Raw genomic sequence first — 20,139 nt, 5'->3', positions numbered from 1 at the left:
GCATGTTTCTTTAGGTTTGAAATGACTTTTTGTAGGCAACTTATAGATTGTCCTTATTTGTTTATCCACTGTGTCACATTATGTCTTCTGGTTGGACCATTTACTTTATTTACATTCACAGAAATTATTGATAGATATGCATTTATTACTAATTTGTTACTTGTTTTATTTGTTTTTGTAGTTTTTTCCTGATCCATTCTACCCTTGTTCTTTTCAAGGTTTGCTGACTTTCTTTAGTAATATACTTGCATTCTTTTCTCTTTATGTTTGCATATTACTGGTTTTTCATTTGTGGATAACATTAGCTTTGTATATACTATCTTCTGCATATGGCAGTCTATATTAAGTTGATGATTACTTAAGTTTGAACCTATTCTTTACTCCTCTCCCTCCCTCCCAAGTTGAAGGTATATGGTGTCATATTTTGTATATTTTTTGTTTTATGAATAATTAGTCCCTTGACTGATTTTATTTTAATAAATGTTTATTCACTTTTGAGAGAGAGAACATGAGCAGGGGAGAGGCAGAGAGAGGGGCGACAGAAGATCCAAATCAGACTGTGCACTGATAGCAGTGAGCCCAATGTGGGGCTTGAACTCACAAATTGTGAGATTATGACCTAACCAAAAGTTGGACACTCAACCAACTAAGCCACCCAGGCATTCCATCTTTTGACTGATTTTAAAAAAACAAAACCTTATTTTTAACGTTCCTGTGTTTTTTACTTTTCATATCTCATTTATGACCTTTCCTTTCCACTCAAAGTGTCTCCTTTAATATTTCTTATAGGGGTGGCTTAATGGTCATAAACTCATTTGGATTTTGTTTGTATGATAAAGTATTTATCTCTTCTTCTTTTCTGAATGATAGTCTTGCTTAATAGAATATTCTTAGCTGCAAATTTTCTCCTTGCAGCACTTTGAATATATTATACCCCTCCTTTCTGGCCTGAAAAGTTTCTGCTGAAAAATCTGCTGATAGCCTTATGGGGTTTCCCTTGGATACAATTGTCTTGTGTTTTCTTGCTTCTTTTATTTTTTTTTTCCTTTTCACTGTGTTTTTCCATTTTGAATATTATATGTCTTGGTATGGTCCCTTTTTGGCTGATTTTGTTGGGGGATCTCTGTGTCTCCTTCATCTGAATATCTGTTCCTTTACCCTGGTTAGGGAAGTTTTTGGCTAATATTTCTTCAATTTAATTTTGAGCTCCCTTTTCCCTCTTTTCTTTTGCTGAGATCCTTATAATATAAATGCTATTATGCTTGATAGATTCACTGAGTTGCTTAAGACCATTCTCAATTTTCATATTTTTTCCTCTCATTTGTTAAGCTTGGTAATTTTCCATTACTCTTGTTTTCCAGATCACTAATTTTTTTATGTTTCATCTAGACTCCTGTTTATTACATCAAGTGATTTTTTAAATTTTTATTTATTGCTCTGATTGGTTTGTTTTTTATCTCTTCATTAAGAGTCTCACTGGGGCGCCTGGGTGGCACAGTCGGTTAAGCGTCCGACTTCAGCCAGGTCACGATCTCGCGGTCCGTGAGTTCGAGCCCCGCGTCAGGCTCTGGGCTGATGGCTCAGAGCCTGGAGCCTGTTTCCGATTCTGTGTCTCCCTCTCTCTCTGCCCCTCCCCCGTTCATGCTCTGTCTCTCTCTGTCCCAAAAATAAACGTTGAAAAAAAAATTTAAGAGTCTCACTAATGTCCTCCACTTTTTTCTCCAAGTCCACTGAGTATCTTCATGATCATTACTTTAAATTCTTTATCTATTTCACCCATGTCTCTTGCTGTGGTTTAGTCTTGAAAGATCATAGAAACAATGGAAATAATCAGTGAGACTAAGAGTTGATTCTTCCAAAAATATAAGCTAGACTAAGAAAAAAAGAAAACCCTAAAATATGGGAAATGAAAGAGGACACATTATAACTGACTTTATAGAAATATATATAATCATAAGAGATACCACGAACAATTGTATGCCACCAAAGTACATAACATAGAAGACGTAAATCCACTTCTAGAAATACACAACCTACCAAAACTGAATCAGGAAGAAATAAAAAATCTGAACAGACTAATAAGTAATTTTTTTTTACAAGAAGTAGGAGTTGCTGGTGGCCATGAATAAGGAGGGGCAGTGTCAAGATTCTTATGAGTACAGAGTCCACAATTTGTCCAAGGACCATGATTAGAGTTTTATTTGATTCCACAGCTCTCTGAAATGAGCTGCTCTAGCCACCATGTCTTCAGATTCATCCATAATAAATGTAGTAAACCTCACTTCTTGAAAATGTGGATCTCCTGGCAGCCAGGGAGCTTGAACTTGACCTGTATAGGACCTCAGTCTCATGCTCCTTGTTCTACATCTTCCTGTAGATGGACACGGTGACATGGTTAATGTGGACCTTCACCACTGTGCCCTAGGGATTTCCAAAAGTACCCTTCATATCTGTCTATAGCCAGTCAGCCCCAGCACAGGACATTTTGTTGATACAGATGATGTGGAAGGGGTAGAGAGCTACACTGGGATATGAAAAACATCTTTCCCACAACTTTTCACAATGTACTTGCTGCAAACAAATGCAGGCAGCCTCCAGGGCTTCATAGGACAGTTGCACATATTCATCTAACACCCTGTGGTCACATAGTGGGAACTCACTGGGAACTTTTGCCTTCTTCTGCCCCGGGTCAAAAATGCAGAAATTAGTATAAGGGACACCTCTACAGAAGTGAGACTTTGGATACGGCTTGTTCTTATAATATTGATAATACCGGGTAGGGCAGAAACCCATGGCAACACCAGGATCTTCAGTGGTGCACCAAGGAAAAGAGCAAGAGATTTAATCAGGAATCAATTCACAAAACTCCATGGACAGATGGCTTTATTAGAGACTTCTATCAAACATTTAAAGTAGAATTTGTACCATTCCTCCCCCAAATCTTCCAAAATACAAAGAAGGAGGGAATACTTCCAAATACATTATAAGAAGACAACATTACTTTGAAACCAAACCCAGATAATGATATAACAAGAAAAAGAAAACTAACAAACATATACATCTGATGAATATAGTGCAAAAGTTCTAAGCACAATATTAGCAAACCAAATTCAAGAACACATTAAAAGTATTGTAATCCATGACCAAGTAGTATTTATCCCTAGGATATAAGGATGATGCAATATATAAAATTCAATAAATGTAATACACCACATCAATATAATGAAAGATAAAATTCACCTGCACATCTCAATAGATCCAGAAAAAAACATTTGAAAAAATACATAACATTTTGTGTAGAAATCCTTAGCAGATCAGGTATGGAAGGAACATAACACAAAAAAGACCATATACACCAAACCTACAGCTACATTATACTCAATTGATAAAAATTGAAAGCATTTCTTGTAAGACCAGGAACAAGATAAGCACTTTTACTGCTCTTATTCAATGTAACATTGGGAGACTAACTAGAACAATATGGCATGAAAAAGAAATAAAATTATCCAAATCAGAAAGGAAAAAGTAAAACTGTTTCTAGTTTCTGATGACATGATCTAGTGTAGATAAAACCTGAAGGATTAACCAAAAAATGGAATTAATGACTTCAATAAAGTGATAAAATACAATATTAACATAAAAATTCATTGCAATTATTTTCACTAATGATGAAGCATCTCAAAAAAATAAAATAAAAGTATCCTGATCACAATATTCTCGAAAACAATAAAATGTTTAAGAATAAATTTAACTAGTGGAATGAGAGATGTACAATGAAAACTACAATACTTTGTGGGGCTCCTGAGTGGCTGAGTTGGTTAAGTGTCTGACTCTTGATTTCAGTTTAGACCATGATCAAGATCTGTATTGGGCTCTGTGCTTAGCTCTCTTGGGATTCTCTGTCTTCCTCTTTCTCTGCCCCTCCCTTACTTTCACTCTTTGGCTCTCAAAAAATCAAAACAAAACAAAACAAAACAAAACTACAGTGTTTTGCTTAAAGAAATTGAAGAAGACACAAGCAAATGGAAAGACATCTCATATTCACACACTAGAGTAAATATTGTTAAAATTACCATACTACACAAAGCCACCTACAGACTCAAGAAAATTTCCATCAAAATAACCAAAGATTTTCTTCACAGAAGTAGAAGAAACAATTCTAATATGTATGTTGAACCACAAAAGACCATAAATAATCAAGGCAACCTTGAGAAAAAAAAAGAACAAAATCAGAGACGTCATACTTCCTGATTTCAAAGTATGCTACAAAGTCATAATGATAATAAAAATCAAAAATAATTAAATAAATGGAAAAATATTTCATGCTTATGGATAGAAAAACTAAAGACTACCAAGAATTCAGTTCTTCCCACTTAATATATATATTATAGAGAGAGGGAGGCTCATTCAAAAGATTTTGCACAGGTAAAATATCCAGTATAGCCAACACAATATTGAAAGAAAAAGAACAAACTTACTTGCTTTCTAGACTTACTATAAAGCTGAAGTAATAAAGACAGTGTGGTATTAGCAAAAGAGTAGACAAATAGATCAATGGAATAGAATAGAGAACCCGGAAAGAGACCATTATATGTATTATCACCTGATCTTTGACAGAGGAGCAAAGACAATTCAATGAAACGAACATAATCTCCTACAAACAAATATGGGTAAAACAATAAGACCTCCAGTTGACATCCACATGCAAAGTAATAATGACAATAATAATAATAACAATCCTGTGAAGATTCTTTGCCCTTCACAAAAATTAACCCCAAATGGATCATAGCAGTAAATCTAAAATATAAAATTGTAAAAACTTCTGGAAGATAACATAGGAGAAAACTTTATGGTCTTGGGTATAGCAATGATCTTTTAGATACAACACCAAAGGCACGATCCATTATAGAGACATAAGTAATAATTGATAATCTGGACTTCATTAAAATTAAAACTTCTGTACAAAAGATAATATCAAAGGAATTAGAATATAGACCACAGATTGAAAGAATATACTTGCAAAGACATGTCTAATAAAGGACACCATGTACCATGATATGTCTTCCTATTACCCAGTGTAGAGGGGGCAAGAATCTTTCTGGGTCCCTTGGAATGTGGTGGTAGATTCCACTCCTTGCATAGAGGCACTTTTGTTCCTAAATGGATGCTGAATTTTAATTGTTAAAAAAGAGACACATTATGATGCCATGATACTAACATAATTGGAAAACAACCACAAACTTAGTGAATTTTGTGGTTACTTTGTATCACTAACAATCATAAAAATATATTTTCATACAATTATCTTCTTGTAAAGTAAATTACAATATATGTAAAGATATCACAATCTCATTTTGTCAAACTCAGAGAGTCTTTGATTGTGCTCTCTATTCCTGTAAATTATTGTTACCACCTTTAATCATTAGTCATTTCCTTGTTTGGAAAGTACATTATATGGTTACCTTACATAAAAGCTGATAAGATTTCCCTTTGGTAATTATTTGTTAACTTTTTTATTGCCTTTCATCACTGTTATCCACAAGCCGTATGAAATTATTGTTTTACTGAGATATAAGAGTCATGTTCAGACAAGGTTGCATGTGGGCTACTACATGCATTTACTTATGAATATATGTATGTATGTGCATGTGTGAGTGTGTGTTGTTGGGGTACTGTTAAAAGATATCAGGATTAATCTTACGAAAATTGACTCTATCCTTCTAATTCCTTAGACATAGTTTTTAATTAGTACACATATTGAACCTCAGGAGGACCAACTTTTGTTATCCTTCTTAAACTTCACCCCATTATCAGTGTTTGCTCTCCAAGGAAAAGTTACTGATTAAAAGTTGAAGCCCCATTAATAAATCCCCAGAAGCTTTACTAGAACTGAAAGGCATGGACAATACAACAATCTACCTTATTATAGAGTCTTGAGTTCTAAGCTATTTTCATATACTCCATTAAGTTATATTCTATATTAAGAAGAGATGATATTAATAGCCAGAAACTACCCTACAAGCAGTGCATGGCAACACAAAAGAAACTCACCCCAAACGCGTAAAGATAGAGATTTTAGCAGTCTTTTTGTAAGAAATATTGACAGAGATGCTACAGGTCATTCCAAAATATATTTGTGGCACATGTATGTAAAGAAACAGAACAAAACACTTTGTAAACTCACTGTCTTGAATGCTAGAACTATATTTGATTTTCTAAGAACTTACTACATTTTTTTGCAGGGAAACCTTTCCTTGTAACCTATTCATAGCTGCATAATAAATATTTTTATTTTTCTGTTTTTATTTTTTTGTTGTTGTTTTTTGTTATTGTAATATAATTTATTCTCAAACTGGTTTCCAGACAATACCCAGTGCTCATCCCAACAAGTGCCCTCCTCAATGCCCATCACCAACTTTCCCCTTTCCTCCCCACCCCCCATCAGCCCTCAGTTTGTTCTCTATATTGAAGAATCTCTTATGGTTTGCCTCCCTCCATCTCTGTAAATTTTTCCCCTTCCCCTCCCCCATGGTCTTCTGTTAAGTTTCTCAGGATCCACATATGAGTGAAAACATATGTAATCTGTCTTTCTCTGCCTAAGGTTTATTTCACTTAGCTAATACGCTCTAGTTCCATCCATATTGCTGCAAATGGCCAGATTTCGTTCTTTCTCATTGCCAAGTAGTATCACATTGTATATATAAACCACATCTTCTTTATCCATTCGTCAGTTGATGGACATTTAGACTCTTTCCATAATTTGGTTATTGTTGAATGTGCTGCTATAAACATTGGGGTACATGTGCCCCTGTGCATCAGCATTCCTATATCCCTTGGGTAAATTCCTAGCAGTACAAGTGTTGGTTCATAAGGTAGTCCTATTTTAATTTTTTGAGAACCTCCACACTGTTTTCCAGAGTGGCTGCACCAGTTCGCATTCCCACCAACAGTGCAAGAGGGTTTCCGTTTCTCCACATCCTCGCCAGCATCTGTTGTTTCCTGAGTTGTTCATTTTATCCTCTCTAACTGGTGTGAGGTGGTACATCAGTGTAGTTTTGATTTGTACTTCCCTGATTAAGAGTGACTTTGAAGATCAATTCATGTGTCTGTTGGCCATCTGGATGTCTTCTTTGCAAAAGTTTCTATTCATGTCTTCTGCCCAATTCTTCACTGGATTATTTGTTTATTGGGTGTGGAGTTAGTGAGTTCTTTATAGATTTTGGATACTAGCCCTTTGTCCGATATGTCATTTGCAAATATATTTTCCCATTCTGTTTGTTGCCTTTTAGTTTTGTCGATTGTTTCCTTTGCAGTGCAGAAGCTTTTTATCTTCATGAGGTCCCAATAGTTCATTTTTGCTTTTTTTTTTTTTTTTTTTTTTTTTTTTGCTTTTTAATTGCCTTGCCTTTGGAGATAAGTCAAGTAAGAAATTGCTGGGGCGGAGGTCAGAGTTTTTTTGTTTTTTTTTTCCTGCTTTCTCCTTTAGGGTTTTGATGGTTTCCTGTCTCACATTCAGGTCCTTTATCCATTTTAAGTTTGTTTTTGTAAATGGTGTAAGAAAGTAGTCTAGTTTCATTCTTCTGCATGTTGCTGTCCAGTTATCCCAGCACCATTTGCTAAAGAAACTGTCTTTTTTCCATTGGATATTCTTTCCTTCTTTGTCAAAGATTAGTTGGCTATGCATTTGTGGGTCCAATTCTGGGGTCTGTATTCTATTCCATTGGTCTGTGTCTATTTTTGTTCCAATACCATACTGTCTTGATAATTACAGCTTTGTAGGAGAGGCTAAAGTGTGGGATTGTGATGCCTCCCAAATTGGTTTTTTTCTTCAATATACTTTGGCCATTCAAGATCTTTTTTAGTTCCATACAAATTTTAGGATTCTTTGTTCTAGCTTTGAGAAGAATGCTGGTGCAATTTTGATTGAGATTGCTTTGAATGTGTAGATTATTTTGGGTCATATTGACATTTTAACAATGCTTATTTTTCCAATCCATAAGCATGTAATATTTTCTATTTCTTTGTGTCTTCTTCAATTCATTTCATAAGGTTTCTATAGTTTTCAGCATACAGACCTTTTATATCTTTGCTTAGGTTTATTCCTAGGTATTTTATGGTTCTTGGTGCAATTCTAAATGTGATCAGTTTCTTTATTTCTCTGTTGCTTCATTATTGGTGTATAAAAATGCAACTGATTTCTGTACATTGATTTTGTATCCTGAGACATTGTTGAATTGATGTATCAGTTATAGCAGTCTTTTGGTGGACTCTGTTGGGTTTTCTATGTAGAGTATCATGTCGTCTGTGAAAAGTGAGTTTGTCTTCTTCTTTGCCAATTTTCATGCTTTATTTTGATTTCATTTGTCTGATTGCTGATGCTAAGACTCCAACATTATGTTGAACAACAGTGGTGACAGTGGACATCCCTGTCATGTTCCTGATCTCAGGGTGAAAGCTCTAATTTTTCCCCATTGAAGATGATATCAGTTGTGGGATTTTCATAAATGACTTTTATGATGGTAAAGTATGTTAATTCTATACCAACTTTCTTGATGGCTTTTATTAAGAAAGGATGCTGTATTTTGCCAAATGCTTTTCCTGCATCTGACAGGCTGATATGGTTCTTATCATTTCTTTTATTAATGTGATGTATTACATTGATTGATTTGTGAATGTTGAACCAGCCCTGCATCCCAGGAATGAATCACACTTTATCATTGTGAATACTTCTTTTCATATGCTGTTGAATTAGATTTGCTAGTATCTTGTTGAGAATTTTTGCATCCATATTCATCAGGGATAGTCTGTAGTTCTCCCTCTTTTTAATTTAATTTAATTTAATTTAATTTAATTTAATTTTAATTTTATTTATTTTTAAATTTTATTATTATTATTATTATTATTATTAATTATTTTTGCTGAGTCTCTGTGTGGTTTGGGAATAAATGTAATACTGGCTTCACAGAATGAGTATGGAAGTTCTCCTTCCCTTTCTATTTTTTGGAACAGCTTGAGAAGGATAGGTATTATCTCTGCTTTAAATGTCTGGTAGAATTCCCCAGGCAATCCATCTGGTCCAGGACTCTTATTTGTTGGGAGGTTTTTGATAACTGATTCAATTTCTTCGCTGGTTACTGGTCTATTCAAGTTTTCTATTTCTTCCTGTTTGAGTTTTAAAGTGCGTGGGTGCTTAGGAATTTGCCCATTTATTCCATGTTGTCCAGTTTGTTGGCATATACTTTATCATTTTATTCCCTGATAATTGCTTGTAGTTCTGAGAGATTGGTTGTAATAATTCCATTTTCATTCATGATTTTATCTAGTTAGGTCCTCTCTCTTTTCTTTCTGAGAAGTCTGCCTAGAAGTTTATCAATTTTGTTTATTTTTCTTTTTTTTTTTTTTTAAATTTTTTTTTTCAACGTTTATTTATTTTTGGGACAGAGAGAGACAGAGCATGAATGGGGGAGGGGCAGAGAGAGAGGGAGACACAGAATCGGAAACAGGCTCCAGGCTCTGAGCCATCAGCCCAGAGCCTGACGCGGGGCTCGAACTCACGGACCGCGAGATCGTGACCTGGCCGAAGTCGGACGCTTAACCGACTGCGCCACCCAGGCGCCCCAATTTTGTTTATTTTTCAAAGAAAAACACAACTCTTAGTTTCATTCATCTGTTCTACTGTGTTTTTTTTTTTATTCCATATTATTTATTTCTGTTCTGATCTTTATTATTTCTCTTCTTCTGCTGGATTTGGGTGTCTTCGCTGTTCTTAATTCCTTTAGGCATGCTGTTGGATTTTGTATTTGCTATTTTTCTTGTTTCTTGAGATAGGCCTGGATTGCAATGTATTTTCCTATTGGGATTGTCTTTGCTGCATCCCAAAGGGTTTGGATAGTTGTATTTTCAGTTTCATTTGTTTCAATATATGTTTTAATTTCTTCTCTAATTTCCTGGTTGCCCCATCAGTTCTTTAGTAGGATGTTCTTTAACCTCCATGCTTTTGAAGTTTTCCATACTTTTTCCTGTGGTTCATTTCAAGTTTCATAGCATTTTGATCTGAAAGTATGCATACTATGATCTTAATTCTTTTATATTTATTGAGGCCTTTTTGTGACCCACTATGTGATCTATCTTGGAGAATGTTGCATGTGCACTCGAGAAGAAAGTAAATTCTTCTGCTTCAGGATGTAGAGTTCTAAATATATCTATCAAGTCCATCTGGTCCAATGTATCATTCAGAGCCATTGTTTCTTTACTTATTTTCTGTCTAGATTATCTGTCCATTGTTGTAAGTAGAATATTAAAGTACCCTGCAATTATCACATTCTTACCAATAAGATTGCTTATGTTTGTGATTCATTGTTTTATATATTTTTGTGCTTCTGAAGTCAGTTTATAGACATTTATAATTGTTAGCTCTTCCTGATGGATATATCCTGTAATTATGATATAATGCCCTTCTTCACCTCTTGTTACAGCCTTTCATTTAAAGTCTAGTTTGTCCAAAATAACTATGGTTACTACAGCTTTCTTTTGACTTCCAGTAACATGTTAGATAGTTCTCCATCCCCTCACTTTCAATCTGAAGGTGTCTTCAGGTCTCTTGTAGACAGAAAATAGATATATCTATATCTATATCTATATCTATATCTATATCTATATATATATATTCTTATACCCTGTGTCTTTTTATTGGAGTATTTAGTCCATTTACATTCAGTGTTATTACTGAAAGATATTGATTTAGAGTCATTGTGTTATCTGTAGGTTTCATGCTTGTAGTGATGTCCCTGATACTTTGTGGTCTTTGCAGCATTTCACTCGCAGTGTTCCCCTTAGAATCTCTTGTAGGGCTGGTTTAGTGGTGATGAACTCCTTCAGTTTTTGTTTGGGAAAACCTTTATCTCTCCTATTCTGAATGACAGGTTTGCTGTATAAAAGATTCTTGGCTGCATATTTTTCCTGTCTATCACATTGAAGATTTTCTATAATTCATTTCTGGCCTGACTAGTTTAGTAGATAGGTCTGCTACTGCCCTTATGTGTCTACCTTTGTATGTTAAGGCACATTTGTCTCTAGCTGCTTTCAGAATTCTTTGTTTATCCTTGTATTTTGCCAGTTTAACTATGATGTGTCATGCAGAAGATTGATTCAAGTTACATCTGAAGGTATTTCCCTGTGCCTCTTGGATTTCATTGTCTGTTTTCTTCCCCAGATGGGGGAAGTTCTCAGCTATGATTTGTTCAAGTACACCTTCAGGCCCTTTCTCTCTCTTTTCTTCTTCTGGAATTCCTATGATATGGATATTGTTCTGTTTGATAGAGTCTTAGTTCTCTTATTCTCCCCTCATGATCCTGGGTTGTTTTTATCTTTCTTTTCCTCAGCATCATTTTGTTCCCATCATTTTATTGGCTAATTCACCTATTCTCTCCTCTGCCTTTCCAATCCATGTTGTGTCCACCTCCATTTTATTTTGCATCTCATTTGTTTTGCATTTTTTTATTTCATCATGACTATTTTTTCAGTTCCTTTATTTCTACAGATATAGATTCTCTGCTGTCTTCTATGGCTTTTTAATTGCTAGCAATTAATCTTATGACTATTATTCTAAATTCTTGTTCAGCTTAATGCTCATATCTGTTTTTATCTATTCTTTAGGTTTCACTTCTTCCTGGAATTTCTTTCTTGAGGAGAATTCTTCCGTTTTATCCTTTGGGCTAGTTTTATGTCCCTAATGAGTTTTTTAAATCTTATGTTCTTTGCAACTATGAAAATTGCTATATTAAATGGGCACGGGGTCATACACTGTCCAGAGCCTGGCCCTTCAGGAGGTTTTTTTTTTTTTTTTGAGAGTATTGCTCTCTGTTGTTGTGACTTTAGTTATTTTATTTCCCTACTCGTAATGATGTTTTGACCCCTCCACCAGTTGTGCTTTGATTTGTTCCTTGAAGTACTCCTGAAAATGAAAATCAACAGACAAACAAACAGGAAACAAAAACACGCAAATACACAGACAAATAAAACAAGCAAACAAACAAGCAAAAATCCAAAATCAAAAAACTAGGAACACCAGCTACCTGTAAAGAACAGGTGGAGGCGGTGCTGATGGAAGAGCACATATAAAAAGAGAAATGGCAGGGGCAGGGAATAAGAAAACAAAACAAAACAAAACAAAACAAAACAACAACAACAAAAACACCAATGACTGGGGCAGAGAGACTAAATGGCTTAATCCAGAGAGAGAGAGAAAGGAAAATAAAGAAGGATTTTGGGAAAACAAACAAAGATAAAGTTACCCAGATTGAGAAATATAGGACTTGATTGCTCAAAATTGAGAGGAAGGAAAGAAGGAGGTGTAGAACATGTATGAAGAGAATGGATTAAATATGTCTGCTTTAACAAATCAACAACCAAAGTAAGCAGCCTAGAGGAGGGAAGAGATAAGGAGAAGATGAAGAATATACCTAAATAATAAGAACTATCCTGGAATTAATCCAGGAAATGCAGCAGCACTGGAGAAGGGGGCTGTCTGGTGCCTCAGCATCTATCCTGCTCTAGTAGACAGGCAGTTACCTGGCAAAGAGGGGTGTGGTTTGGTGTAGGCTGGTGCTGCCTCCACTGTGAGCTCTGCGTACTGATCCCTGAGGCCCCACATTGGTGGTGGTGGGGATAAAAATGGTGATGGACTAGTCTCTTATCCATGGACCCGATGGACTCCACTCAAGTTGTCCTCACTGTACCTTGGGTGCAGATGTTGCAGACTGTCTCGCTCCACCCTTGCCCTGGCACTTGGCTGGGATTCAAACTCCCACTCCATGCACCCCTGCACTGTGGAAGCTCTTCTTTATGCTGCCCAATATGTGGCCCTGGCTGGTTTTGTCCTGTGCCGCAGCACTTCAGGGAGGTGACTGCTGTCTCTCACTGTGGACTGTGTTCTGACTTACCACTGAACCCAGGGGTGCTCCCCTCATCCCCAGGTGTGGGAACAGGGCAGCCGGCCCTAGTCCAAAGAAATTCCCACAGTTAGAGATGAGATCTCTCTCTGTCCCAGTCAGAGGTTTTCCTCATGTCTAGATACAGTCTTTTGCTTCCACAGCTGTTCTTTCTCTTCCCTTTGTCTCTCTTCAGAAGGGATCCCTTCTCTTCCATTCCTATGCACCCCATTTTATTTCCCCCAGTTCGCAATCACCCACCTGTAACCCATCAGTTTGTCTCAGTGTCTCCCTGTTAGACTCAGCCTCTTTTCCTCCCAGACTCTCAGGGCTCAAAGTCCTTTGGCTTAAGCCCTTCTTTGAGAAATGTGGAAAGTATGGATCACCCTACTTCTCCACCATGCTTGGATCACCCTACTTCTCCACCATGCTGGCCTTCTATTTTTCTTTTTTTAAATTATGTGTGCAGAAAATAATGTTTAAGTGACTTTAAATTGTGGTATCATGTGCTCTAATCCTAGACTGTGCTATTTGTTTTAATCTTTTAAATTTATTTTGTATTTAAAAAAATAATGTTTATTTATATTTAAGAAGAGAAAGAGAGAGAGAAAGAATACAAGCCAGGAAGGGGAAGAGAGAGGGAGGCAGAATCTGAAGCAGACTCCAAGCTCTGTGCTATCAGCATAGAGACAAACTCTACGCTCAAATTCATGAGCCATGAGATCATGACCTGAGCCAAAGTTGCATGCTTATCCGAATGAGCTGCCCAGATGTGCCCATGTGCTATTTTTTTTTAATGATCACACTCTCCATGTAAATAGAAAATGAAAGACATGATATTTGGGGTAAATAGGGTAGACATTATATGAAATGAGGAATTATCCATTAAAAAATAGTAGGATAGGGGCGCCTGGGTGGCGCAGTCAGTTAAGCGTCCGACTTCAGCCAGGTCACGATCTCGCGGTCCGGGAGTTCGAGCCCCGCGTCGGGCTCTGGGCTGATCGCTCAGAGCCTGGAGCCTGTTTCCGACTCTGTGTCTCCCTCTCTCTCTGCCCCTCCCCCGTTCATGCTCTGTCTCTCTCTGTCTCAAAAATAAATAAACGTTGAAAAAAAAATTAAAAAAAAAATAGTAGCATAAGAAAATCCATCAGTTGAATATAATTTTATTTTTTCAATTTTTTTACTATGAATATACATAATCATTTTACAGTTTAATTTCAATTGGTCAAATACAGTTATAAAATATAACACATGGGAAATAAAAATAGCATTGTCCATAAATTTATGTAGGGAATCTTACAAATAAAATCATATTATAATGTACAATTAGATTAAAAAAATGACATTTCATTCAACAAATAGAGACTACACAGGAACTTGGCATTAAGGGAAGAAAATGAAAAATGCTAACACTTCCTCTATTTATACAAAGAAATATTCAAATTCAAAAACCATGAAATTTTGCCATTTGCAACATTGTGGTTGGAACTACAGTGTATCATGCTAAGTGAAATAGCCAGAGAAAGACAAATATCATATGATTTTATTCATATGTGGAATTTAAGAAACAAAACAAGGGAACTTGGGTGGCTCAGTCAGTTAAGCATCCAACTTCAGCTCAGGTCACGATCTTGTGGTTCATGAATTTGAGCCCCGCCCATGTCATGCTATTTGTTGACAGCTCAGAGCCTGTAGCCTGATTCGGTTTCTGTGTCTCCCTCTCTCTCTGCCCCACTTCCACTAGTACTCTGTCTCTCTCTCAAAAATAAACATTATAAATTTAAAAAATAAATAAACACAGATGGGGATGCTTGGGTGACTCAGTCGGTTGAGTGTCTGACTTCGGCTCAGGTCATGATCTCCCAGCTCATGGGTTCGAGCCCCACATCAGGCTCTGTGCTGACAGGTCAGAGCCTGGAGCCTGCTTTGGATTTTATGTCTTCCTCTCTGCCCCTAATCCGCTCGCATTGTCTCTGTCTCTCTCAAAAATAAATAAACATTAAAAAAAATACAGATGAACAGGTAAAACAAACAAATAAAATAGGGTAAAGGAAGGGGGAAAAAGAAAAACAAAGAGGATTCAAACCATAAGAAATGCAAATGCAGAGAACAAACTGGGTTGCAGGATGGGATGTGCGTGAGAGGATGGATTAAGTGGGTGATGAGTATTAAGGAAGGCACTTGTTGGGATGAGCACTGGATATTATATGTAAATGATGAAACACTAAGTTCTACTCTTGAAACCAATACTACACTATATGTTAACTAACTTGAATTTAAATGAAGAAAAACATTTAAAAAATTTAAAAAAAATGCATATATGCTTTGAGGACAGTGTAGAGTTCAACCAAGACACCACGAACTATTTTCACTGAGTTTTTGGTGTGTGTGTGTGTGTGTTGCTCACTCTGCAATTCCATTTAAATTTTCTCTTTTTGACATGTACACTTGGTAAATTCTCCTTATTTTTCATGGCTCAACATAAGTGACTTTTAACAAAGAAGTTTTTCTGTTGGTCTTTCAGTTCACTAGGACTTTCTTTCCCTGTGCTGCAGTTAGAAGTCAGCATGTACTTTCTGATGAGTTAGATTATGAGGTTTCTATGGAGACTCAATATTCTTTGCATAGTGTAAATAAATTACTTAATGGCCATCAAAAAAACATGAGGAAATAAAATAAAACTTGCAATAAAATTTCAGGTTTAAAGTTTTGGATCAAAGAAGGTAGAATTTACAGCAAAGTACTTTTCCAAAGAAGACATCTAGATAGCCAACAGACACATGAAAAGATGCTCAACATCATTCATCATCAGGGAAATACAAATCAAAGCCACACTGAGATACTACTTCACACCAGTCAGAGTGGCTAAAATTAACCACTCGAGAAACAACAGATGTTGGGAAGGATGTAGGGAAATGGGAACCCTCTTTCACTGTTGGTGAGAATGCAAACTGGTGCAGCCACTCTGGAAAACAGTGTGTATGTTCCTCAAAAAGTTAAAAAAATAGATCTACCCTCTGACCCAGCAATAGCAGTGTTATGAATTTACCCAAGTGATACAAGAGTGCTGATGCATAGGGGCACTTGTATCCCAATGTTTATAGCAGGACTTTCAACAATAGCCAAATTATGGAAACAGTCTAAATGTCCATCAACTGGCAAATGGATGAAGAAGATGTGGTTTATATATACGATGGAACACTACTTGGCAATGAGAAAGAATGGAATCTTGCCACTTGTAGCAACGTGGATGGAACTGGAGCATATTTTGCTAAGTGAAATAAGTCAGGCAGAGAAAGGCAGATACCATATGTTTTCACTTACATGTGGATCCTGAGAAACTTAACAGAAGACTATGGGGGAGGGTAGGGAGAAATAAAGTTACAGAGAGGGAAGAAGGCAAACCATGAGAAACTGCTAAATACAGAGAACAGGCTGAGGGTTGATGAGGGGGGTTGGAGAGAGGGAGAAATGGGTGGTGGGCATTGAGGAGGGCACTTGTTGCGATGGGCATTGGGTGTTGCATATAAGCGATACATCACGGGAAACTACCCACAAAACCAAGAGCACACTGTTTACACTGTATGTTAGGCAACTTGATAATAAATTATATTTTAAAAAAAGAAAGAATTGATGGAGAAAGTGACGATTGATTTAAATTCTGCTATACTCATCTTAAATACATGTCTGGAAAAGGCATTACTTAAGAAATTACATAAGTTTTAAGGAATGTCGTGACACATTCAAAACACTAGAATTTGATAAAAGTATCAGGAATTATCATTTACAGATAAAGAGCTGAATCATACATTACAATAACTGGGAAACATCCAGAAACTGTGAATTAAAAAAAAAAAAAAAGGAAAGGAAATGAAAGGAAAGGAAAGAAAAAAAAAATTACACTGAAGTTTCATTATTTGTTTAATTTGTTTATATTTACTAAATCATAGAAATATTATCTAACATTAGTGGAATGGTGTTTTGAAGTAGACAGAGATTGAGTAAAGTAAATAAAGAGGATGCTATGGGGGTGCCTGGGTGGCTCAGTTGGTTGGGAATCCAACTTTGGCTCAGGTCATGATCTCACAGTTCATGGGTTTGAGCCCCATGTCAGCTTCTGTGCTGACAGCCCAGAACCTGAAGCCTGCTTAAGATTCTGTGTCTCCCTCTCTCTATGCCCCTCCCCCACTCTCACTCTGTCTCTCTGTCTCTCAAAACTAAATAAACATTAAAAATTTTTTAAAAAGAATGCTATGACATTTGATTAATAAAGAAAAAAATTATATTTTACAGTTATTGAATTTTAAAATATAGAGGCTATGTGAAAATGTAGAATCTGAAAAGCTGTCTTGAAATTTTAATTTCACTTTTCTCACAAGTTAGACTTGCATGTTGTAAAATAATGTATCATTATGTAGCAATATTTAATACAAGTAAAATCCATTAACAGTCATGAAAAAGAGGGTCACAATTGTGACTGTCAGAAATGAATGATATATTTTCAATAATTGTAACATAGAGTCACACAAAATTGTAATTAAGTTTTTAATGTCAGTTGTTAACAAGTATATCAATATATAAAAATTATGTTTACTGGAATCTCAAAGTATCATTTGCCTTGAGACACTGGCCATCTTTCTAAGACTCTCTTCAAAGCCCCATTCACTTCCTTGTTCCTCAGACTATAGATTAGTGGGTTCAAAGCAGGATTGATGACAGCATAGAAAAGGGAAATCAATTTATCACCCTCAGCTGAATATAGAGATTTAGGTCTCATGTACATGAATATACCTGTCCCATAATAAACGGTAACCACAGTGAGATGGGAGCTGCAGGTACAGAAAGCCTTTTTCCTTCCCTCTGTTGAGTGCATCCTCATCACAGCAACCAGTATGCGTAGATAAGAGAGAGTAATAAGGAAGAAGGGGAGCAAGAGGGTACCAGATGCACCTATAACCATCATTGTCTCCTGCAGAGATGTATCAGCACAGAACATATGAAGAAGAACAGGTACTTCACAAAAAATATGGTCAACAATATAAGGGCCACATAAGGGAAGTATGGTGAAGTAGAGGGGTACCACTGAAGCAAAGAAACTGATGGTCCATGCTCCCAGAATGAGCTGCACACACATAGACCAGTTCATAATAAGCAGGTATCACAGAGGGTCACAAATGGCCACATAACGGTCCAGAGCCATGATTGCCAAAATAATGCATTCAGCTGCTCCCATCAACAGGGAGATATAGGTCTGGGCAAGACAGAATTCATAAGAGATAACTTTCTTAGAGGCAAGGAGGTTGAAGAGCATCTTGGGGACCACAGTTGTGGTGTAAAATATGTTCAGAAAGGCCAAGTGGCAGAGGAAAAAATACATGGGTGTCTGGAGACAGGAATCAATTGCCACTAAAATGATAAGAGCTATGTTTCCAAAGAGTATGACCAGGTAGACCACAGAGAAGAGGAAGAAGAGGGGAATCTCAGCTTGAGGGTGATTTGAAAACCCAACAAGAACCAACTCGGTGATGGTGCTGAAATTTTTCTGAGCCATGTTGAGTGATGATGTGAGCAGAAGAAATATCCTTTGAGAACAAACAATTATGGTGAAAAAACAAAGACACACCGATACTTTAACATTATCAATATACTATTGCAGGGTGTGTATTTAATAACTTAAGGACTAAATTATCCTGGTTTTGAAAACTTCCTTACATTCATGCATTGATAAAGTAAGTTTGAAAAATTATTTCATATGTTATAATAAAACATGTTTCCATTCTAACTCCAAAAAAATCATTAACACAAAAACATAAACATGTGCACACAGATACAAACACACACATACAAATTATGGATAAATTTTTGGTTGCTCCTGTACAGACATGGCTTACATGTACAGACCAAGTTTTTAAGAAGTGCTGATTTTTTATCTTAACATTGACTATTTGGAATATGGAAGCTTATAACAGGACCCTTCATAATTTTCTGAGATGGTTGTCAAAATGTGAAACAACCATTTTAAGATATCTTACATGAAGTCAGAGGACTTTAGTGAGTTTGTTAAACTCATTAATGTGGCAAAGATGGATATAGAATTTAGATAACTTGATTGTAATCCCCACATGCTGGTCACTGTTCACGTTTCCAATGCAGAGATGAGAGGCTCACTTGGCTGTACACAACTTTTCATTACAAGAATATGTTACGTAGGCTTCAGGGTTTAGAGAAAAATAAAGGCACATATTAGTACAGACTTACTCATAATTCAAACTTCAACACAATGAAACAAAATTATATGCCTTTGGCCTGAGAAATAAATGAATTATCCAAATTATTTTAATTTTCACCAGTTACACTGTTAAAGAACCATCTCTGGCAGAAAGAAAATCTTTTGCCTTGAAGTAATGCACTACCCAGTCTCTTTTAAATCACATATAAAAATATTTTTTTAAATATACCCATTGTATTCACCTCTCAATATGTATAAATTTAAACCATTTTGTAATTCCAAAACACACTCTATATCCACTGTATACCTCTTTGGCTCTTCCAAATGGCACGACGTTATTTATGGAAAAGTTATAACACGATAAATAATAACAACAGAAAAACTGAAGTACTTTGAAACTATTTTATCCACAATAAAATGAGAATCATACTCATGATATAATAGTAAATATACAGCTATTGTAAATTTGTTTTCTTACACTTATAAAATTCCTTATTTGGATTAATTTAATTTTCACAAATAATAATATGATGTGGTTTTTATTTTTATTTCTATTCTGCAATGGAAAACTGTGCTACAAAGATTGTACTATTTGAAAATTATCTGCAATTAGTTATTGTTGATACTAGGACTCAAAGCAAGAGAGGATGGCTCTGATTTATACTCTTTAATCTAGAGCTGTCTTGATTATCAGAAATTCAATTTAACATTGAAAACAACAGCACAATAATTATGTAATCACTGTTTTCCTTTGTGCCATAATTCAGTCACAAATACAGGTAGTAACATTTCTAGAAATGGCAATATCATATAATTTTAATCCAGGAACATGTGCAAGAGTCTCTTCTCAGGAAAAACTTATAAATAATACTAATACTATAACTTAAATAAATCTCACACTTATGAAAAATAGAAAATTTAAAATGACTTGTCTAGTTACCATTTGGAGATTGTAGTTTTTCTTGGCTGTTGATAAAAGGC

At 35.8% G+C, this 20,139-nt stretch overlaps 1 protein-coding gene and 1 pseudogene across 1 annotated transcript; both read right to left on the bottom strand.

Moving 5' to 3' along the window:
- Positions 1 to 2,197: 2,197 nt before the first annotated feature.
- On the bottom strand, positions 2,198 to 2,793 carry LOC115500690 (annotated as a pseudogene).
- Positions 2,794 to 17,538: 14,745 nt separating this feature from the next.
- Positions 17,539 to 18,480, bottom strand: LOC115511695 (olfactory receptor 2A12-like). The gene is given in 1 exon segment (XM_030312028.1): positions 17,539 to 18,480. A coding segment is annotated over 1 exon segment (942 nt).
- Between the last annotated feature and the right edge of the window lie 1,659 nt (positions 18,481 to 20,139).

The sequence above is a fragment of the Lynx canadensis genome, chromosome A1, assembly GCF_007474595.2.
Source record: "Lynx canadensis isolate LIC74 chromosome A1, mLynCan4.pri.v2, whole genome shotgun sequence".
NCBI classification, from domain to species: domain Eukaryota; kingdom Metazoa; phylum Chordata; class Mammalia; order Carnivora; family Felidae; genus Lynx; species Lynx canadensis.
This window is presented reverse-complemented; position numbering and strand designations above follow the sequence as displayed.